Source organism: Corylus avellana, chromosome 5 (genome assembly GCF_965113065.1).
Source record: "Corylus avellana chromosome 5, dhCorAvel1.hap1.2, whole genome shotgun sequence".
Lineage (NCBI taxonomy): Eukaryota > Viridiplantae > Streptophyta > Magnoliopsida > Fagales > Betulaceae > Corylus > Corylus avellana.
Genome location: NC_142494.1, coordinates 1,144,911 through 1,168,028, shown reverse-complemented (window position 1 = coordinate 1,168,028; position 23,118 = coordinate 1,144,911). Strand labels below are relative to the sequence as shown.

The window sequence follows — 23,118 nt, the reverse complement described above, 5'->3', positions numbered from 1 at the left end:
TTAGAGCTATTCTATTCTTAGGAGGAATAGTTATTTCTTATTTTACTTTATTCTTAAGAAATAGACAAGTGGTTATGTTTATTAAAGAATTTGTATTTTGTTTTTTTTTTTTTTCAAACTAAAAGCATTAACAAACAACCAAAAACACAGAGCACTCCTAAAAACAAAATTCACATTTATGTCACATCATAACACTTTTCAAACCAATAATAAAAAATACTCTCCAAAACATATTAACAAACATAGGTCAATAATGGTGGCGCAACCAAATAACACAATAGTTATTCAATTCTAAATATACATGCCCATAGTAAAAAAAAAATAAAAAAATAAAAAATTTGAATCCCTGCACGGAAAAGATTTTCCCCCCACCACTTAATATCACACTTCGAGAACAAGTACTAAAATATGGACGAGTAATGTTATAAACCATATTTTTACGTTACAATTATTTTACTTTGCCTAGAATGTAGCAATGCCAATTAGCCCTTATATATATTTTAAAAGAGAGAGAGAGAGAGAGAGAGAGAGAGTTGATTAAAACAGTCATATTAATAGAGTGGCATAGTGCTTAGGCGTCTTGGGTATGTGATATTGTCTTTCCTAGTTGAATCTTCAGCTCGAGTATTAGGTTTATGAAATTTTTGAGTTTGGGGTTCTAAATCCATTTTGGAATTAGCTAAGAGCTTGTAAGAACTGATATACATTGTTGGAAACCTATACTTGAGTTGTAAGCTTTCGGTACAAATGTGTTACACTAAAGCTTCTGTCAGCCTCTTTCACATGCTTAATATATAGGCTCTCAACAGTTGTGATTGTAGTTTGGCATGGGTAACTTCAGGTTGAATTGTGACTTTTGTTATAGATTGGAAGTATGGGGCTCAACCCACAAGGCTAACAAGCCCATCTATCATTTAATTCTTATTGGCCTATATAACTAGTCCAAGAGAATGAGGAACTACTATTGGAATAGAGCCCACACTCTCACTGACCCAATGGACAGCCAACTCAAACACAACTTACTTGAAGCACATGTTCATAAGAATCCTATATGAAAAATAATGTATAATAGAAATTAGAGAAAGACAACTCATTAAAGGGTGGCAGAATTCATGACAATCACTTTATGAAAGCATACGACATAAATAATATTTAGCCTATATAAAGTCAATAGGATGCTAAACTAAGGTATGTTCTTATAGTCTTATGCCCTAATCTCTATTTATCTCTTTCGTTTTTACCTTTTATACTTTACTGACTTGAGCAGCAGAGGTGCATTGACTTGATTCCAATCTAATGCACAGAGGGGCTATTCAAATGGTTATTTTTGTGTTTGCTGCTTGTGTGGGGTGGGAGTCTTGAGAGAACTTACAGCCTGTAAAAAGTAGGAATTTGATTCATCATACCCACCTTATGGAGAGACTAGCAAAAGTAGAGAAAATGCCATGTTCAACCCCCCCACCTTTTCCTTCACTTTCGGACTTTTGGGCCAATAGTTTCTTCCCACTTTAAAATATCTCTCATATTCCCATCAGAAATATCAAAGAAGCACAAAAAGCAGAGGGGGCAAATGAGAGCAACGGCCAAACTGGTCCCTCTTTAATGGTGTCTCTATCATAATATCGTGGTTTCTTTAATTGAATTATCAGCTAGTGGCGTGACTTCCTTTGTATCATGCTTCCTTCAACGCATTATGCCTGCTCACTCTCAGACATGTCTTGGTGGAGACAATGTTGTGTGTCTGTGTGTGTTTGTGTGCATGTTCTCCGTGATTTTCTGGTCTACAAATTTTGCCATCTCAACAACAAAAGTGGGAGTACGATCAAACAACTGGCTTACTTTTCCTTCTTAATCTTCGTGCTAGACGGAGCGGGATTCCCTCTCCGTTCAAAGCTTTGGGCAGGTATACCCCATCGAGAGGCCTATCATAATTTTAAGAGATTCCTTGCAATCCGAATAAGGGGTTGCAAGAAATTCCAATCCAAGCTAGACTGATGGAGAGGATACAGAGACAAAAATGATCTCAGATGATCTCTTACAATTTTGCTATTCGAATTGCTAACGCCCTTATAAAACCCACACAATTTTGCTATTCGAATTGCTAACGCCCTTATAAAACCCACATTTCCAAACGAATCTTGAGCAGTATGCCTCCTTACTCAAACAGTTGGCCTTAGAGAAATTCTCACATTTGTCAATTAAATTATTAACAATTCATATAACAAAATTGTTAGAAATCCAAGCTTGAAAACTTTTTTTTTTTTTTTAATATATAAGTAATAGTGTCTCCTGTGGGGAGGGGAAAGGGAAAGGAAATATTCAAACTAGTAACCTCATTGTCATGAATCATGAGACATGATTTCCAGCCGATTAAGTTACAGCTTAGGGAGATTAAAACCAGATTTTAAAATCTTGGGAACCATGTGGTTAAAGGCTTAAAATCAAATTTTACAAAGACATTAAGATCAATGATGATGGCCTACACTTAACAGAAAAGATGAAAAGGAGTTTCCCATTCAAAAAGTGCAATGAGATGATGACAAGATCTTGGTGGGTCTCCTTTCACCAAGTTTGATCAATGATCACTGTCATGATCAACTTGTAAAAAGAAACCTGATCATTAACATCACCAGTCATTGACCCGACAGATTCATCAAAGAAATGCAAGTGTTTTTTACCTGCTTTCTTTCATAAAAATAAAAGGCACAAAAATTATATTCCATCTCAAAAAATAAAAAAAGCAACAAGAGTTTGAAGTTGTGGCATAAAATAATCTCAAGGAAAAAAGAATCAGCATCTGTAGACTTATTCATGGGATCCCAAGATAGGTATCCCTTAAATGTTTCACACTAGTGAATGAACAAAAACCTCAGTACAATCTGCCAAAACAAACCAAAATGATGGGAACAAAGGGAAATCAATGCATCCCTGACCACAGAACCCCCAACTTTGCCAGAGACATTGCATATCAAAATCTATGGAAACAAAAAGTGTCATAAGTCTATCTTTTTCATCATGTATTGCCGCCTCACCAGAGATGCATGATACACTTCTGACTATATCCCGCAATCTGATTTTACATCTCACTCGAGTAACAAAAAAAGAAAAAACCTAAAACAGTAACTCAAAACCCAAGCCTTAACACAAAATTCCTGTAACTTCTATCTCTAAATTTGATTCTTCGACACGGGCACTCCAGTTAGCTCTAGATAACCAAACTTAAGATCTAACTGAAATGTATTAACGATGGGGGGTGTGTGAAATTCACAATTCACCTGCTTCAATAGATTATCTTCACCTACAAATGTTGTGAATCCAAATGATCCTCCTACGCAGAAATTCCTGGAACATGTGCAAGTGGGAAAAGAAGCTTGTAAGTTTCAAAATTAATCAAGACTTGAGCAACAAGTTTCAAATGGGAATTTCATTAGTGCGAAGAAGAACAACTAAAATATCAAAGTGAACAATCATCATACTTAGTTTGTTAGTCTTACCATGATACTATTTTATTTATACATTTACTGTCTTTTTTAATCTCTCACTCTCTGATTAGTAAAGAATTTCACTAGGAAAAAAGGAGTACATCTTAGTACACAGGAGGCATACAGAAAGTATTCCCCTAGTCGTTACAATCTAATTTCTTATATACAAGTTAACTCGCAAAAAACAGTGATGAAAAAACCCTATGTAAGCAAATAGGAATAGCACCTATCCTCCAGTCCAACCTCTTTCTTCTTTTCCCTCCTTTTCTTTTTTATGTTTGGAAAGGTAAGTCACAGCAAAACTAAGTGGAGGCGTTGTTGAGCAGGGCCCAGCGCCACCATTTTTTAGTAGGAAAAATTATATACCAGGAGATGGAGCCCCAGAACACCAAATTTAGCTACACACTTGGTTCAATACATCAACAGAGTTATTGTTTTGGTGGGTGTGTATGTGTGAAAGATAAAAAGGTCGCATTCGAATCTACATTGCACGCCGTTATTAATGCCGACAACACACAAGTTGTTTTCTTACAATGCAACTACTAGAAAGTTATATATCAGGAAACAGAACACAGATATGGTGATTATAAACCTTTAAAAACATATATCTAGAATCAGCAAAGACAGTATCATGAAATTTTCACATTAAGGAGTATCAACTTGATATCGACCTAACAAATAGCAAAATAGAGCGATAACCAGCACAGAAACAAAGCATACCTAAGACTACCTAAGACTGACCAGAAAAGAAAGGCCAATCACAAAAGCCACTGAGACAAAATAATCAAGAAGACAAACTTGAGCTTATTTGATGGGAGCTCCACCCCTTACAGAGGGGTGCCTCTACTTTAGAGGCACAAAAGAGCCACTGTCCATATGCACCCTAACACTCATAACTTCCTAAGAATTCTCGGCATCATCCAGAAAAACAACTTAAAAAGAAAACCTAGGTCCCATAACTCCCTAGCCAGACTAAAAGAGAAGATGGTCAGCAGTCACATGATTCCTTTATACAAATTTCCCATTTTGGAAGCATCATCTCTCCAATCACCATTTAATAGTGCCAACCAGCTTGTGTGGAGTAAATACGCGATCTCCTTCAAAGAGAACCCAGCCAACCAAACCCACTGCCAGCACCAACCAAAGCCTACAAGAAAGACTTCACATCAAAATTTTCTAGTCCCACCCACAGCATCTCTACCCCTCTCTAGATTCTCAATCCATAAGCAAGTTCACAAATAGCCTCCAATCCCACCACATAGGGGTGGGTGGGGTTAGGTGTAAGTCTTAGGTTCAAATCTTATCAAGACCAGAATAAGAACTAAATTAACGACTCAGCCCATCCTAATAAACCTAGGATTCCAATCTAGACCTAGGAAGATGCCACAGCATCTATAACGAACAATTGATTACCCATGAAGGATTATGAAGATGATGAGATCCATAAACTGCATGACACCAGACAAATGAAGAAGCAACTAGACTGTTACAAAGCTATCTACATCTCTATCAGCATGTATCTGTGTGGCAAGCAACGCTTTTATTGTTATTAAGGAAGGGGAAAAAGAAAAAAAAAAAAAAAGACACCAAAAAATCTAAAACAATCCAATTAGTTGGAATCTTAAGATATTTCTGAGCTTATCCAGTTTATGAGGTACCCCCAACCACTTATAAAAAAAAATGATGTACACCAAGCCAAAAAGCACTCTGCATATATGTGCATCTAGTGGTAGAACCAGGGTTGGCTGGGGAGAGAGAGGGTATCTGCCGATCTATTCAATGCTGGAATCAGACCTGCTATTAATGTGGATATTTCCAGTCTCCAGAGTAGGATTATCCGGGAAATTAAAATTGGAATTAGAGCAATTCGCAGAATCAAAAGACTTGGCGCAATTCACTTCTGATCTTGATAAAGTAACTCAAAATCAGTTGGCAAGAGGTCAACAATATTTGGGGTGCCTTTACACTTTTAATGATATTTACCAACTACTTATCAAAAAAAGAGGTCAACAATTATGCAAGGAGCATTTGCCTATTTACATAACAGATCATATGGTGGTCCATAAATTGGGAAAATTTGTACCTACTCTAAATTTCCAAGGACACAAAAAATGATGATACTAGATCTCATGGTTACAAATGAAATTCACCCCCCCCCCCCCCCCCAACTTGTAGCAAGCAAACCTTACAGGCAAAGGAGGATTTTGATGCACATATGAAAGAAATGAAGGATAAGATATTTGTATTAGAAAATAAAAAATAAAAGACAGCTAGGATGCTCAAGAAAGGAAAAGAAAAGGTATGTTATCTCAGTTGCAGGAAGGGATGCCTCGTATGATGGCAAATATGTTACAGGTGCTACATAGTTTTTTTGGATAAGAATTTATTGAAGAAACTCAACAAAAACATATGATCCACGGGTAACTCCTCAAAAACAAGACAACCTAAAAGTCAAAATGGGCCTACACAAACAAGTGCCAATAAGGAAACAAAAAAAGGCAAGCAAACCTAAAAAATCACATCAGAAAAACTCCAAGACCCAGCTAGGAAGCGATGAAAGGAAGAATTATGGACACTCTTAAAGGAGTTCACTTTGGATCTACCCCAAAACAAAATCTCTGAAAGAATGCACCCGAAATCTTTGTTCTCTTCTGGAACAATCTAGTAGTTCTCTCACACCATAAAGCAGACACAACAACTACCATAACTCTAACCACAATGGAGAGAAAAGATTTCCCTCTGAAGTAGGAGGCCATCCACCTAATAAACTCCTTCCAATACCTACGAACCACAATTACCTAAGGAGAACCTACTACATTGTTAATTGCCTGATTATAATGGACATATTTTACTGTTTAATTGAGAGTATTAAATAGGTGGAATTTTGAACTTCTACACAAGATATACATTTCATTTTATTAGTATACTTATGCTTTCACATTTATATTTAGTGAAGTTGGGTTAAAACTATAGGATTGATGTTAATATAATTGATTTGTTTTAGTTAATCTTAATTGAGTGCTTGTATCATATATCTTGTTATAATGGGTATATATTCATATGTTTAATGTTAACCATGACCCCAACCAAACAAAAGTTTCTAGCTCCGCCACTGTGTGCACCGCAAATGCATGGACACATATGGTTGATGTGGTTGGCCATGTTCTAATACTTTGTAAAACAGAACCTGATGAACATATATGGTAGTTCTAGCAACTACTTATGACAAAAATATGAAAATTTTTATTCCCATTCATCACTAGTGGCATAATCGTTCTCTTCAACCTTTAGCTCCAAGTTTGAAGATGTATCTTGAAACTTCTATGGACTTCCATATATTCTATAATATTTCTATTAATTAATTTGGTAAAGTGTGGGTGTCTTTTAAATTCTCAATATTTTCTCCGGTTGTATCCCATCAGATAGTAACTAAAAAAGCTAAGCAACACTATCAAGCTTAAAATTATTTTTTCAACAATAACAAGAGAAAGCTGCACTTGCAGTTTCATAATTTTTTTTTTTTTTTTTTTTTTTTGATGATGGGAAACCTCGATAAGGCCCTTCCGACCCACCCTTGCAGAGTAAACCTCGGACCCATACACCGCACCCTCAGAAGTTTTCCTACATGAATTAAGGTAAATTGCTGACTTTTACACCCGGGGGTGTGGCCCCAAGAGGGAGTTTGCACCTAGTAGGTCTCAAACTTGGGATCTAAGGGGTGATACTCCCTAAGACCACAAGCCTCAACCACTAGGCTTACAATTGACGGTCAACGAAGAATAACTCCCAGCCTAACTAATCAAGATTTTTGAGAAGAGCAAGTGCATACAAAATATAGGAGATACAAAGTATCAAGTTACACAGAGTACGATGCTTTGTTAAATCCATTGGATAATTCACTTGAAGCCAACCACTTTATTTGGTTTGACTTTGCACCAAAACTATGAGCTTAATAGATGTTAGTATACACATTATTGCTGTAAATAGAGTAATCAAGTAATTGTTATCAAGCCACAATTTACGATCCAGAACTTTAGTGCCAGCTGGACAATTGATAGAGGCAACAATTGCACCACATTTGTATGTTAGGTGATGCCTTTTAATGTTGCATAAGACCATCAAATCCAGCAAGTGCAAAGTTAGCATTTAGATCATCATGCAAAAGAATGAAAAATGAGCCAGATTCTATAACGGCTCCATAAAAGAAAGTTGTTTCTGCCATATTTCAGAATCATATTTGGTTTGACCACGATTGTTCAGTCAGTAAAATAAAGTTCCCTACCCTGATAATGATGGAGTGAGCAATTAAAAAATAGATTAATCAGCTTGTTTGAAGAAATGAAGTGAGTGTCTCTTACCTCTGTTTGACTGTTGTCTCTTATAGACACTATAACCACCAACATAACCAGGAGGAGCTTTAGCAGAAACATCGGAAGCTGCACTGCCAAGCCCATCATAACCAAAGGGACCAGACCCATCTTGCTCAGCATTTGATGATCGCCAAGTGCTGTCCCCCCCATATACTGAACCGCCACTATGAAAGTCAAAACCACCATCAAAACCACCATTTGATGCAGCAAAAGATGATGTTGGGGCTGTATTGGTACCACTGTTTCTTCCATACCCTCCCATTCCCAGACTATAGCTGTTATCACCACCTCCATAACCAAGATTTCCACTACTGTTAGAAACATTGTTTCCACCTTGAGCAGAAATTCCTGAAGAACCCCAATTAACTCCAGTATTACCAAATGTACTTCCTACAATGCTCCCACTTCCAGATCCCTGGTACGCACTGGAACTTGTGGAGTTTGTCCCATAATTAAGCCCCCCACTTCCCCACAGATTTCGAGTAACTGAGCTGAAAAAGGAAGAGCCTCCACTACGACCATCATACCCAATTGGACTACCAAACCTATTTGAATTACCAACATAATAAGGGTTCAATCCCCGCCCATAGCTGAGATTACTATTAAAATTTGCACTCCCCCCATAACCTGGGTTCAACCCCGGCTCAAAATTCATACCCACTCCATAACCAGAACCAAATGGAGGATACCCACTTCGACCACCAGATATTGGACTTAATCTATCATCCATCCTGAGTCCATAGCCCCCAACGGTGCTTGGACTATATCCTTGAGTGTAGCCATTAAGGAAGCTATTGACCCTACTCAGGCCATAGTTGTATCCACCAAGAGGGCTGCGACTGGGACCTGGGGATAACTCTTTGGGAACAGCACGCTTGACCTCAACCATTTTACCATTTAGCTCATGGAAGCTCTTAACCAAAACCTTGTCTACTGCTTCCTCTGAATCATAAGTAATGAATCCAAAGCCTCTAGGCCTCTGGGTGTTGTGATCATACATCACCACAACATCAGTGATTGTCCCAAACTGATCAAAATACATTTTGAAGTCACTCTCTGTGACCGTGGATGCCAAGCCTCCAACAAATATCTTTCTTGTGCGGCCAGGACCAGGAGAGCCATGGATGCTACCACTGTTTCTATTCAAAATATTTTGATCATCCCGAGGGACTGCCTTTTTTGCCTCAACCTGAGAATAGAGAACTCAATGATGAAAACATAAATCAAATAGTAGGACTATGAATCTTATGATCTCAATACAAGAGAATAAGACATACATGAAAAAAATATATATATTATATCATTGATGTAAAAATAAAAGAAGAGAAGACATTATTACTCTTCGCAATATTTGAAATTTAGTCCACAAAAAACGAATTCCTGCAATTAAAATTTTGAATCCATAACTCCGTTAAGGAAATGAATTTTCCTTCCTATTTTGTGCAATTCAAATGGAAAGCTCATATTGCATTGTGTAAATCTCAGGGTGTAATTGGGGATTAAAACTTACCATCCTTCCATCAATGTTGTGCTTCTCCTTTACGACTCTGTCTGCAACAGCCGGGTCAGCAAAAACAACAAAGCCAAAACCTCGAGCACGTCCTGTGGTCCGATCCTTCATAATAACGGCTTCTACAACCTCCCCATATGAACTAAAATATTCCTTGAGACGCTCTTCATTTGTGTCCCAAGATATTCCACCAATAAATAACTTACCACTATCAGATTGCATATTTCTACATGCCAAAAGTACTTTCATCAGTTCAAGTTCAAGAATCCAAATCTATAAGTAACACTTTCAAAACAAACAAAAAAAAAAAACATGAATCATTATCACCAAACAATAAATTCAGCTACAAAAACATATTCTGTAGTGGATCCAACCCATTATACACATTTCTAGAGAAACGAAACAACACATCAATCAAAAATAACTAAAAGAATCTATACTAGTGGATTGAATGAAATGCAAATACAATTCCAATCACATCCCCATAAATGAAAGCATTACCACGATATCGACTATAAGAATCCAAGCGAATGAATTGAAATGCAGATGAATAACCAATCAGACAATAAAACCAATACCTTATTTGTATATTATTACAAGCCAAACCAATTCTGTCTCCAATACAAAAATCAATATTCTTCGATTCAATTCAAAACATCGGATCGTTCGTCGATCAATTAACCGACGCAAAATTAATCAAACCTGAAAAGGACAAACCCATATACAATTTCAATCAGAAAACTCAACAAGATCCAAAGCCAACAACAAATTTACAAAAGATCCAAACTTGGATCGAAATTCCCGCAGAACCCACCAGTTGAAACAAAACCCAGATGCCAAATCCTGCAGAAGACTAAGATCTGAGGGGAGGCACAATAAGAATAAGAACACAGGGCTGAAATGCCTCCCCACAACCTTTTTCTTTGTTCTTTCAATTGTGTTTTATTGGATTAGCAATGCAAATTCAGTTACCAAACAGATTGGAACAAGTTTGCGTCCAACATATGTTCTAGACCCAGAGAGAGAGGTTCTAGAGAGAGAAAGAGAGAAGGGTTGAGATGTCTGGCGTGCAAGGAATATATATGGGCTCTGAGAATGGAAGATGAAGATTTTCCTTTCTTTTTTTTTTTCTTTTTTTTTTGTCAGGTCTTAATTTTTGTTAATGTGAATTTCATTTCCATTAAAAAAAATAGGAAAGAGATTTGCAAGAGAGGGGGATTATTATTATTATTATTATTATTATCTGATAAATGGGCAAAATTTGCTTGTTGCTGGTCCTCCCATTCATTCCTTTTATACTTAATGGGAGATGGAACATTATATGTTTGTGGTACACATTTTTATGTGTTGCATGCATCTATGAGCTCATTATATTATATATATATATATATATATATATATATTAAAAGAAAGCAGGTTGGGTTCATATTTTTTTTATTTTAATTGAAATGAAAATTATTTTAGGATTAAGATCTCGAGCAAACTGAATAACAATTGTGAGAGAGATTATATAAAACCTAAATTTCCAAGTAAGCAGTTAAACAACTCAAAACTTATTTGAGCAGATGGGTCTCATATACACTTATTCACAATTACTGTCGAAATTGTAACAAATTGCTAAAAATACCAATTGACCATTTCATTGTTTACATAGTGTATATGTTGATAAATAGTAAATAAATAGTCATTTAAAAATTTTACTTCAAATTATGAAATGTGTCTCCTCCATTTTATTGTAATTAAGAGAATCTTGGCCCTCGATGTGTCTTTTGAGAACCAACCATTGATTAGCATGACTTTTTGGGTAGTCTTGCTGATCATTCATTTGCCCATTGCCTTGACTTTTGTTAGTAAGCGTAAATATGACCATTTGAGGTTGGTGTTGTATCTGTGGAAATAAATGGGGGGCATGAATATTTTTGTACTTTTTTGTAATTTGTCAGCAACTAATATGATCAGACAAGTTGATTATTTAACAACCAGTGTCCAAAAATAGTGTCAATGAAGCTTGATTCTGAAAAGGGTTCGTACAATCTTTCTTCTTTTTCTTTTCTTTTTTTTCTCTCTGAGGTGTTCATCTTATATAGTTTCTAACTTTCTATTTATGGAATTCTGTGACACAAAATGTTTGGAAACTGAAACTGATTCTTGTTCTGTGTTTATTTCATTTTCATGATGCTTTTGTGTGTGGCTTTTTTACAGAAGAAAAAAAAAGCATGTGCTTTACAACAACAAATGGCATATTTACTTTTGTTTATATATTTTTAATATTGTTTTTTTTTCTTTCCACGAGGGCTGAAATCTTAGCTCATATACTTATATGCAAAGTGGCGTCTATACTATGGTTGATTCTCAACTATTAAGCTTGTGCCACATATCCATCTAAGCTTTTCTATGGATTCCAGTAAAAGTTTCTACTGCCATGATCTCTTGTTAAAAAATGAATGGACAAGATTACAAAGTTGGAAGAAAAGTCTACTTGTTTTTTTTACTTGAAGCAATCTTGTCCATTCATGTTTTCAAAGGAAATCTCCAATGTAGTAAGCCAAATCCCTTTTTTATAATCTTATAAAACTAATTAATCCTACATTCATAAAGGGTTAATCTATCTGGGTTGAGGGCTAATCCAAAAAAGAGTAATCTCTTTTCCTTTCCAAAAATTAGATTGTGAATTGTCTTCATATTCAATAAGGAAAACTATTGGGAAATGGGAAATTATATTGGGGTTCTTTTGATTTTCTCTAGATTGAATACTGCCAGTTGTGCCACTTTGTTAGAGAAAATTACTAATAGTATGGATTCTTGGCTCTCCAAAAACCTTCTTTTTTTTTTTTTTTTTGTGGGTCATCTACGGTTTATATCTTCGGTGCTTTACAGTATCTAAGTATATTGGACTTCCATTTTCAATTTGCCTATGAAGATTATGCATGCTATTGAAGTTTGTTGTGGGAGATGGGCAAAATATACACCTTTGATTTGATTGATAACACCCTATTAATATATTTATTTTTTAAAAATGTAAAACGAGTCCTTTTTTTTATTTAACAGCCACAACAAAGTCTTATTGGGCCAAAAAAGTTATAATTGTTTTTTTTTTAAAGGGCCAAAATGGTTAAATTAAGCCCAAAAAGTAAGTCCAATACCCAAAATAGGCCCAAAATACCCAATTTTTTAAAGATCCGGTTACCAATCCGGCAGTCATTAGAGCATTCCCAAATCCAATGGAAGAGCTAATTTTTTATGCAAAATAACTCGTCAAAACTCACTTTATCTAGTTTAACTAAAGAATTTTTAAAGGCCTCTTACATCCAATTACCTATATTTTTATCTATATCATTTAAATATTATTTTTTTACTCTTTATTTATTTTCTAAAATTCGTATTTCACTCTTTATTTTTTCAATGGTAATTCGTTTAACACAATAATTTTTTAACGATTATTATTTTTCAAATAATCATTTTTGTAACTATAATATTTTTTAAATGGTTGTATTTTATAATAATTATATTTTTCAACCGTTATATTTTTCAAATGTCGTATTTGCCAACATTAAGTATGAAAACCATATTCCCATAGTAATGTCAATCATATTTATGAAATATATTTTTATTAAAAATTGTGAAAGATTATTCTCATAATGATTCTTTGAAAAATGAAAAAAGTTTTGGGAAAAAAGAGAAAACAGGTAAGAAAAACAATAAAAAATAAAATGGCTCCCTTGAAAAGTGATGTTATATATAGCTTCTTCTTTTTTTTTTCTAATCCAATCAAGTATCCATTTTGCATTTTTTTTTTTACTAATCCAATGTGGTGGGTTTTCTAAAAATATAATTAGTCATTTTAAATAAAAGTACAATTTAGCTCCTCCATTAGGAATGCTCTTACATAACTGGATAACAGGTAGCCAATTACCATTTCCGGTTTTTAAAATTGACTAACTGGCTACCTCGATTCTGGTTAGCGGTTATTGGTAGGATTAACGGTTTTAGCCAATAACTATTAACCAGAACCGGATTTACACCAGAGGTGTCATCATTAATTTCATCATATTCATCATTTTCATCATACATAACATAATATGTAATACTGCACAGTAACTTCATATCATATGCACATAATACATACACATACATATAATTTCCTGAAACGTAGTAGGACTATCATTAGGAACATATCATGCATCATTTGAAACCAAAGTCATAAAAACGATTCACATCACACCATTCATGCTTAAAATAGTTTCATAAATCTTTTCATATATATTGCCAATATATGGTGGATGAAGAAGAGGGGACAATTGAGGAGAATTTATTGCCGGAGGCTATAGGTACCAGACCTGCCAGTTTCAATGATTATTTAAAGTTGAAATTGACGAGTGCATAAAACCTTTAGATAGTTCGAGACATTTGCCGGTTGGTAAAAAATAAGAGACCCACGATAGTTTTCCATGGAAACCAAAATGCAACACCAAAAATAAGAGTAGTAAAAATAAAAAAATAATAAATAAAAAAGGAAAAAAAAACAAAGCTTTAAGAGAAGGACAATTACAGGGAGTACAAAGCTGTCATAAAACAAATGTGGAGGGCAAAGGAAAAAATGGACGATAAATGAGGAAATTTTCAAAAGAAGCTGCATAAGTGTCAATATGAATTAATGCAGTGGAAAAAATCGAATTCCAGCCAGGTGTTATTAAACATAAGTCATAGCAACTTGTAGAACTACAACAAGGGGGAGCACCAAATCTGGAAAAAGTTACTGGGATACAATAGGATTTATACCTACTTCTGGGACCAAAAGAGAAGCAGTGGAGGCAAAGGGAGAAGGAAATTTGGCTAAAGCATGTGTTATGATCCTAGTGTCCTACATGGCTTAAGTCTAATATTAACTATGAGTATATAAGCTCTTGGGCACCCTTCCTTTGCAAGCCGGTTTTCAAGAATGAGTTATACCTAAGGTTTGTATCAACATAGAGATAGAAATATAAAATATTTTTATGTTTGCGCCAACCAAAAACGACGGGCCAATTAGATAAGCATAATCATGGATGAATTGGGGTTTGTGTGAGTCACATGAGTCACAAACACAATGGCTCATGGGGGGAGGGGGGAGCTTAACCATGGGTATATAAGCTCTTGGGGTTTGTGTGACTCACATGAGTCATAAACACAATGGCTCATGGAGGGAGGGGGGAGCTTAACCATGGGTATATAAGCTCTTGAACACACTTCCCTTGCAAGTCGGTTTTCAAAAATGACGACGGGCCAATTAGATAAGCATAATCATGGATGAATTGGGTTTGTGTGAGTCACAAGAGTTACAAACACAATGGCTCATGGGGTGAGGGGGGAGTTCCTTCATCTTAATCTTGTTGTGAGGGGGCAATTGAGTCCTTTGAAGAATACAAGAAAGCAAATATGAAAGTGGCCAATTGACTGAGAGTATGTGAGAATTGGGTGGGGATCAAAGAAAGATAGAAAGCTCCTATAGCAGGTGTTCAAAAAGTGAATTGGGATGCAGCAGTGGATACAATCAATATATATTGAGCGCATGGGTATAGGAATTGTTGTGAGGGATTTTGAGGGGCACATGATTGTAGCTAAAAGCTTGACCAAACCAGAAAATTTAGAACTTGTGGTGCCGGGGATTTGGTTGTTTTCCATGTAGTTGAATTTAGTAGAGATTTGAGGCTATATTATCATGGAATGTGATCACTCCAAGTAATGAATGCGAGTAAAATTGATTGAGGCAAAATTAGAATAGATATGGACAACTAATGAAAAATACATGTGGGATGCTTGATTTGATGCACAACTAGCAGATTGGCCATATTAGTAGAGATGCAAATTATGCTATACATGGTTTAACCAGAGCAGCAGCTAAATAAGTTATAGATGAGATTTGGATGAAAGAAATTTTTATTTATATTTATAATATTTTTTTGTTAGAGCAACATGTTCTATCTATTTTTATTTTTTTATGATTACCATAAATGAAATTCATATTTATTTATTTTAAAAAATAGAGATTGCTAACATCAATCTTTGAAAGAGACGCTCTATAGCCCTCCAAAAATTGAAATCAACTATAATAGAATGGGAAATCCATAGAGTTATAGCCCTGGACCTCAATGCACCTTTAATTTGAGCTTTATTATCTTTTCTCACCTACTGACCTACCCTCCTCTACTACTATAATGCAAAGGATTCGGATCTTCTGAAATTCTTAAAAGAATTCTAATTTTTAAAATTTCAGATCAAAGTCATTCATTTTCATCTAAGAGCCATTATCATGTCACGTATCTCACTAATAATAAAATAATGATGAATGATCTGAATCTAAAATTTTAGAAACTATAATTCAGGAATTCGAGGGGATCTGGATCCTAATGCCAATTGATAATGAGAAAGATCACAATTTTGTTCAAAAAAGATTTTTTCTTTTTCCTTTTGTTCTCTTTTGTCAAAATAACAAATATTAACAACTAATTTAAAGCATAAAATGCTCACTTTTTTTTTTAGGAGAGAAAAAAGTTCACATTGTAGCTTTTAATGCATTCACAAACTTTTCATATGGGAAAAAAGACTCGGCATGTTTGAAATATAAAGGGAAGGGAAGGGCTAATCTGGTCAGCATTGGTTTAGGTTGGTGGGTTAAATCGTTGGCTTCAATGGGAAGGGTGGTGATAATGGAAAAAGATGCATCACATGCAATATATAATATGATTTTTCAAGTGGGATGCTTTTTTTTTTTTTTTGTCTCCTTGATTCTAATTATTCTGAATCATCTTATTGCATGCTTGTGTTTTACTTTTTGGTCTCCATCAGATGGCACCCATTATCTGATAAATGTTTTACCCATTATAAGCAGAAGCACAAAACGATTCACCTAAACCTGTCTGCAATATGGAAGGTGATTCACTCACATTTATCTCATTTTTGCTATAAACTGTGTAAGAACATTTTTAGGATAAATAGTAATTTATGATATTAGAGTTGAAGTCCTCAGTTTCAACTTTAATTTTAAAATTTATCACTATTGCAATTCGGGAAGATAGCCCAAATTATATCCGACATCTTCCATTCCTGTGTCCTCGTCCTAAGTTAGGAAAGTTCACATAAGTGTAAATTTCTGTGCCATCCCAATCTTTTTCATGAAACATTTACATCTTCTTTTCTATATGCTTATCCGATTGGCTAGATAGTAGGAACGAGAACAAGATCCTCTTAATTTCATGGGGCAAATTATATTTACAACATCTAACGGTATATATAAAGTCACAATGTCACATCATTTTAAAACTTTTATTTATTTGGAGTCACATCATTTTAAAGCGTTTATTTATTTGGAGTCACTACGTGGTCACCCCTATTCTACTTAGGTGGTTGAGCGATCATCCTAATTTTTTTTAAAAAATTATTTCTTTATTTATTTTTTAAATAACAAGTTATTCTTACAAAGGCTAAGTACATCTTTTATTAAATTATTTGTATAACAAGGAGAGAAGAAAAATTTATAAAAAATATTTTGTATTCTAAAAATTACTTTATGTTTTAAATTATTTGTTAATGTATTTGTGATTAACAACCGAAAAAAAAAGAAGTAATTTGGCTCGTGCGATTTTTTTCTATTTTACTCAACTGAACTTAAAATTGCAAATATCGATGAAAAAAAAAGAGTTAAGATTCAGTTTAGGTTGTTTGAAGAATATAAAATATAATAATAATAAATCAAATTCAAAATTTTAAAAAAAAAATGTATATTTAAAAAAAAAAATTGGATTGATTTTGAACTGCCTTAGGGGTGGCTAGGCCACCCCCAAGGTGTCTGCGAGCCACTCCCAACTGGTTTTAGTTTAAATTGGTCATCCTGAGACTCTTATGAGTGGTTTGGTCACCACCCTAAATATATATATTTATTTATTTTTAATTTTCTTGATTTTTAATTTTTTTTTATTAGTTTGGTTGAAAAATATTAAATAAAGTTGAAAAATTTTGAGTTGAATGGAATCTGAAAAAATATCGAATGAAACGGAAAAAAAGAGAAAAAAAAAAATTGAGTTAAGTAGGGAAGGATTTCCTTCTCAAAGAAGCCTCACCTTCCGACATTTTATCACTTCACGTCAAATCCCCACGCTCCCCCAATTTTCCCTCCAAAATCCAAGCCCCACCAAAAATTCACCACTTCCCAATTCCCTCCAAAATTAACATTCAAACGCTCACAATCCCTAAAATCAAAAATTCAAACTTTACAAACCCGCCTATTTATTTCAATCATGAGCTTCCTCCATACCCATCTCCCCCAACCCACCAATCATTCTCTCAATCCCTCCAAATTCCCCCAATTCCCATTTCTCAATAACCCTAATTTCGTCTCTCTGACCACTTCCATGACCTCCTTCAAATCCTCAATTTCCATGAACCGCGGCAGTGATCATCCTGGACGGGCCTCCGGCGAGGTCCACGTCATAATGGGGCCCATGTTCGCCGGGAAAACTACCGCTCTTCTCCGCCGGATCAAGTCTGAGGGCAACAATGGGAGGTAAATTAGGCAATTTGGGGTTTTGTGATTTTGGTCAAATAATGGGTCTAACTCACTTGTTCTTATATTTGACTAGATACTCAGCCTTCGCATAATAACGGGATTTTATAATAAATTCGGAGTTTTGTATATTTAGGATGTGATTTTTGGCTGACTTAAGTTAAATGTATAAAAATGTGAATTTTGTAACACGGACTTGTAAATTAAAAAGTAAATTTTGAAGCTTTCGAGAAGTGAATTTTGTGTATTGTAATATTTTATATTGTTTTCGTTTTTCTTTTTTAAAAAATATTCTGGGATTATCTGTGATGCGTAGGAATGTGGCAATGATAAAATCGAGCAAGGATTCAAGATATGCGAAAGATTCGATTGTGACACATGATGGGGTGAAATTCCCGTGCTGGGTTTTGCCGGATCTGTTGTCGTTTAGACAGAAATACGGAGATGATGCTTATAAAAAGGTATTATTAGAATGGACTTGTACTAAATTAGTTTTCATTCTTTGTTATTAGTTGATTTGAATGAATTTGCATCCGATATTGGTGGCTGGCAAGTGTATTGATATATGAAGTTATAATTTGATCCTCAATCTAAAATGAGTACATTAGATGATTTGGATTAGCGTCAATGTGTCATTAGAGATGAATGGTCAAGTTTTAGATGTTCACACTCATTGGTGGCTGAAAGCACTGAGAGGATCACAACGTTGTGACAGAACAATTGATCTATAATCCCCATGCAAGAGTATTAACTGTACAATGGGAAAAGTCAATTACAGTGCTAGTATAGATTTTTTGTGAGCTGTTGGTAAATTTCATCAGGTCTTAGATGCTGAGTAGGCAGGTAGAGGGATGAAACTTATAGTTTAATCAGTGGTGCTGTGCATCTTGTCAATGGTGTCTTGTTTTGTTTACATTTAGCAGGAATAGTATGATTAGCATATGGATGCAGTGTATGGGGAGGATATATTTGGAGTAATGGTGGCATTTCACCTTCTTAATTTGCTGCTTTGTATATAAAACTGCTAATGTAGTTGTCACTAATCTTATATGCATAACATTCTGACCCTCTACATTATGTTGACAGCTGGATGTAATTGGTATTGATGAAGCCCAATTTTTTGAGGATCTCTATGATTTTTGCTGCAAGGCTGCTGATCATGATGGAAAAACTGTAGTTATTGCTGGCCTAGATGGTGATTACTTGAGGTGGTCTTCAAAGCTAATTTTTATTTTTTTTCTTTCCCTATGTGATTATTTTTTGAATTGTTGTTTGGAAGATACAATTGCTTCCCATTTGACATGCGTGTAACTCTTATTGGCAGAAGGAGCTTTGGCTCAGTACTTGATGTAATACCTCTTGCTGATTCTGTAACCAAGTTGACAGCTCGTTGTGAACTATGTGGCAAAAAGGCTTTCTTCACTTTGAGAAAGACAAAGGAGACACAGACAGAACTAATTGGTGGGGCTGATGTCTACATGCCTGTCTGCCGCCAGCACTATGTTAAGGGACAAGTTGTGAAGGAAGCTGCAAGGAGTGTTCTGGAATGCTGTAAAGTTAAGAGTGACTGCTATCTTGAGACAACTTCAGTTGTTTAGTAACATATAGGGCTTGTTTACAGCCTACTCCATTTGCTTGGGCTGGTATTGTTCTTCTATTTGTTGTTTGTAATCTACACAAAATATGGTGAATTTGGACATTTTCATTTAGTGTTTCTTTGATGTTTTTCTCTTGTTATGTATATAGATAATTAATGAAATTTCTTCCATGAAATCCATTTATTGGTGGGTGTGTGTTATTAAGTTAAGCAAAAAAGAAAAAAGAAAAAGAAATTATTCTCCCTTTTTTGTCAAGATTATTCATTATTTGCATGGTTTTGCCCCCGCTTCTATTTGCGGCAGTTTTTGCAAGTACGTGAGCAGTGAACTGCTGTGTGGATATAGGTATATGTTCTTGATTGCCTAAATTTCTTTATGTATTCTTAGTGGACATCTTTTTTCCTTTTACCCAAATAGATCCAGAAAGTAGCAATTATTTAGCCCTTCATATATAATCTGGTTTTGCATTACCAGTTTGATTTTTGTACATCTTATGCAAAAAAGTTATTCTGCTACATTGGCTTCGACTGTAGGCCATGAGCACCTGACTTTCTCTTCTGTTTCCTACTTCCAAACAAGGTCATCCAGTGGAAAATCTTCAGTATTCGACTGGCATACTTTCTTTGTGACGCAAAATTCACCGAACCAATGCAACCTGTCACTTGTCCTAGAGGGTTTTTCTTTTTGCTTAGAGATCTACTTTCCATACCATATGGTTTCAGCATGCTCTGTTTTTTGGTTGAAATTGGTTCTGTTGTCTTTGAAATGTTCTGCAATTGAAGGCTCCTTTTCAAGGACATGAGCTCTTGTTCAAGATTCTGAATTCTCAAGCTTGTCGACTCATATTCATTTCTTGAGAACTCAGGACTAATGTCTTTTTGTAACAAAAAGCTCAAGGGTCTTCTGCCTGGCTGTGCTCCTTCTGTATATGGACTCTCTCCTAGATTCTGGCTTTTGGAGTTTGGATACCTAGAGCTCGAGAGGCTTCCAGAGAACTCTCCACAGTGTGCATACCTAAACGAGTCTGAGCAATCTCTGAAAGCCTGGTGTGTGCTAAGTTGCTGAACAAAAAGTGCCTGGACAATCAAACGTAGAGGCATCAACTCATTTTGAACAGCGTCAATACATGCCTCTTGAGATAATTTTTGACAGTTGAGATACTTGCATACTGCTCCCTTCTCTTCTTGTGGTATACTTGGGTGTGCCTGAAGAATAGAAATGTGTAGGTCAGAGTAGATTAGAGTAAGGTGTAAGTTTGCATTGGTCCAATACAAGAACGGTCTGTTCCTCACTGACCAGATTTTTTATTTGGCAGTATGAGAAGAGAGATTGAGGCTAGGTCGGCTGAGTTTATAACCTAAGAATCAAGCTTTACTCAATCTTTTTCTTGTATTCATACATGTTATGAGTTGTTAAAGACTTCATATTTTTTTGTTGTTTTTCAGTGTAATCTAAAAGTTTCAAAATTTTGTTTCAATTGCTAGGTTAATTCACGAAATGTATCAGTCAGTGGCTGCAGGATATTCATCTAAGCATAAATCAGCAAGCTGCCTTTGACATGTGTTTGATTTGAAATTGATCCAATCAGATGAAGTTACATCTTGGCCAAATGCTGGAGTTGTGAAAGCTTACCTGTAGGAAGGTGTTCATTGCTCTGTAGAGTTGATCATGGCTGTGTCTGCAGGAGTTCGGTACTCTTTCAACGAGTTCCATGAATCTTTCAGGCCCCATGTCTGGATCAGGCACTATATGGGAGAGATATACATCCCATAATTCTGCAACAACTGAGATTCTTGCTGAAGGAGTATGGTTTGTGTCCAAGTTAGATGAAACATATGTTGAAATTATGCTCTCCATTGTGACCAACTCGATGCCAGAAGAAATCGAACCCGTTCCCATTTTTGGGAGGATAAAATCTTCCACTTGAGCAAATTGCAACATAGATGCAATCTGATCCTGCAACTTGACCTTATGATCACTTCTCAAACCAACTTCAAGGGATCTAGAAAGCAATGCAAAGTAAAACCCAACAGGAATCAGTCTACCAGCTTTCCCCCCCATGGGCAGCAGGTCAAGTATCCCTTGAAGGATTGCTGCAACTTTGCTATTTGTGTCATCATCCCCAATTTTCTCAGCAGAGTTCTCCCAAAATTGGCGTGTCTTCTTGGAGACTACCCATTTGTTTGCATAGAAAACAATGATGGGACTTACATATTTTTCTTTCATACCTTGTCTTCTCAGAGATCCTATTATTCTTTTGAAGAATTCAAATGGTAAAGCAATCAGATCCTTGATCCAGAGGTCCTGGCTCACTATCTCCTTCACTGTTTCACAGTTCCAAGCTTGGCTAGCCAATGCCTCCAGTGTGACCACCGGCCGGTCCCGTCTCCTCTCTGGGTCAAGGATCTCCATGCAAGCCATGAAGGCAAGAGACTCGATGCAGCGGCTCACTATTAGCAACTCCTCAGACCAGGGAAGCAATGCTTGGCTCTTCTGGAGTACAATTAGGGTGTCATCCCAACTTTGCAGAACCACTTGGTTCAGGTAGAGATCGAACCGCTCGCAGAGGTTACTGGAGCAGTAATCTTCTGTCATCTCAAGAAACTCTGCTGCACATCGAAGTGCTGCTACATTAAAAGGGTCAACTAATGTGGAGGAACCATAGACAAATAATGCAATCATCTCAAAGGTATCTGGCCCTCCAGGAAAACCTTGTGGTAGCTCCAGATCAGTTGAGTCATCTAATCTTTTCTTGAAGTATCCACTCTTTGAAGACAGTGGGTACTGCAAAATAACCAAGAAGAGAACTTAAAGATAAGCTACTCAAAAGATTTGGTGCTACAAAATTAAGTCCTTGCTTTCACACTTCGTGCATATGTAATCTTGTTCAAAATTCTTCACCATTTCTCATACCTTGTGCAGGTTGAATATTCTATCACCAACTCGAACATGAACCGAAACGGGCAAGCCGGTCTCTTGGCTCCTGAGACAAAGATCCACCCAAACATCAGGAATTCAGAACATTTGCAAGGCATGCTAAGACAGTAAGACATACAAATAAATCATTTTTTGGTCAATAATCTTACCATGAAATAATCTTGATCTTGAGCAAGGCCCCAATGTTAGGTGAAGAGAAAGGACTTGAGGCCACTGATGAACTATCTTTCGAGCTCATAACTTCCATTAATAGAGCTCATATAAGTGCTTTCAAACTATTATTGACTGCAAGTAAAACTTGAGAAAGCTCTCACAGTTGATTTTCACCACAAGCATGAACACATTCTTCTGAATCCGTCTCTCTGTCAATGGCCATAAATGCTAGAAACCCGTCTCGAGAATCGAGGTAAACAGTACTGGAGCTTCTAGAATTCAGAAAACCAGTGAGAATAAAATAGAATGGGAAGAGGAAAAAGAGGTGGCTTGATCTGCTTGTCTCTATACACATTCGTGCATTTCTTTATGGAGTCAGAGTCAAATGCACACGAGTGAAACTCGATTCCCAAGTTTTAAGGCTTCAAAAACGTTCTCGAGTGGTGGAAAGTTGAATTCTTGTGCTACTCTATACCTTGGCCTCGGTCAGCAAAATATGGTGCCTTGCACTACAAGCTTTGTATGCAAA

The 23,118-nt window shown here is 35.8% G+C and overlaps 3 protein-coding genes across 4 annotated transcripts; 1 reads left to right on the top strand and 2 right to left on the bottom strand.

Moving 5' to 3' along the window:
- Window positions 1–2,781: 2,781 nt before the first annotated feature.
- On the bottom strand, window positions 2,782–10,471 carry LOC132182624 (RNA-binding (RRM/RBD/RNP motifs) family protein). 2 transcript variants are annotated; one of them, XM_059595927.2, is made up of 5 exons: window positions 10,177–10,471; window positions 9,941–10,064; window positions 9,363–9,588; window positions 7,841–9,041; window positions 2,782–3,342 (listed from the first exon to the last, which is right to left on the bottom strand). In XM_059595927.2, the coding sequence occupies exons 3-5, from the start codon at window positions 9,582–9,584 to the stop codon at window positions 3,329–3,331; spliced, it is 1,437 nt and encodes a 478-aa protein (XP_059451910.1). In that variant the 5' UTR covers window positions 9,585–9,588; window positions 9,941–10,064; window positions 10,177–10,471; the 3' UTR covers window positions 2,782–3,328. The 2 variants fall into 2 exon arrangements, with proteins under 2 accessions (XP_059451910.1, XP_088373087.1); XM_088516961.1 differs by lacking the exons at window positions 9,941–10,064; window positions 10,177–10,471 and having other exon boundaries at window positions 9,363–9,611.
- Window positions 10,472–17,730: 7,259 nt separating this feature from the next.
- TK1A (Thymidine kinase) lies at window positions 17,731–19,678 on the top strand. Its single transcript, XM_059595882.2, has 4 exons — window positions 17,731–17,901; window positions 18,218–18,362; window positions 18,988–19,109; window positions 19,226–19,678. Exons 1-4 carry the CDS (start codon window positions 17,750–17,752, stop codon window positions 19,497–19,499), a joined length of 693 nt encoding a protein of 230 aa, XP_059451865.1. The 5' UTR covers window positions 17,731–17,749; the 3' UTR covers window positions 19,500–19,678.
- A 283-nt stretch (window positions 19,679–19,961) lies between these two features.
- On the bottom strand, window positions 19,962–22,686 carry LOC132183302 (Phototropic-responsive NPH3 family protein). The gene is made up of 4 exons (XM_059596707.2): window positions 22,586–22,686; window positions 22,413–22,482; window positions 21,132–22,283; window positions 19,962–20,704 (listed from the first exon to the last, which is right to left on the bottom strand). Exons 1-4 carry the CDS (start codon window positions 22,681–22,683, stop codon window positions 20,012–20,014), a joined length of 2,013 nt encoding a protein of 670 aa, XP_059452690.2. The 5' UTR covers window positions 22,684–22,686; the 3' UTR covers window positions 19,962–20,011.
- Window positions 22,687–23,118: the final 432 nt, after the last annotated feature.

What these genes read in the sequence shown, in the direction of transcription:
- LOC132182624 (XM_088516961.1), bottom strand. Translation starts at nt 9,611, where the DNA reads ATGAAAGTACTTTTGGCATGTAGAAATATGCAATCTGATAGTGGTAAG. An exon ending in ACAACATTGATGGAAGGATG is followed by an intron (nt 9,042 to 9,362) that starts GTAAGTTTTAAT and finishes CTCTATTCTCAG; the next exon opens with GTTGAGGCAAAAAAGGCAGT.
- TK1A (XM_059595882.2), top strand. Translation starts at nt 17,750, where the DNA reads ATGACCTCCTTCAAATCCTCAATTTCCATGAACCGCGGCAGTGATCAT. An exon ending in TCTGAGGGCAACAATGGGAG is followed by an intron (nt 17,902 to 18,217) that starts GTAAATTAGGCA and finishes TGTGATGCGTAG; the next exon opens with GAATGTGGCAATGATAAAAT. An exon ending in GAGATGATGCTTATAAAAAG is followed by an intron (nt 18,363 to 18,987) that starts GTATTATTAGAA and finishes TTATGTTGACAG; the next exon opens with CTGGATGTAATTGGTATTGA.
- LOC132183302 (XM_059596707.2), bottom strand. Translation starts at nt 22,683, where the DNA reads ATGGAAGTTATGAGCTCGAAAGATAGTTCATCAGTGGCCTCAAGTCCT. An exon ending in GAATATTCAACCTGCACAAG is followed by an intron (nt 22,284 to 22,412) that starts GTATGAGAAATG and finishes GTTATTTTGCAG; the next exon opens with TACCCACTGTCTTCAAAGAG. An exon ending in CAATGAACACCTTCCTACAG is followed by an intron (nt 20,705 to 21,131) that starts GTAAGCTTTCAC and finishes TCTATTCTTCAG; the next exon opens with GCACACCCAAGTATACCACA.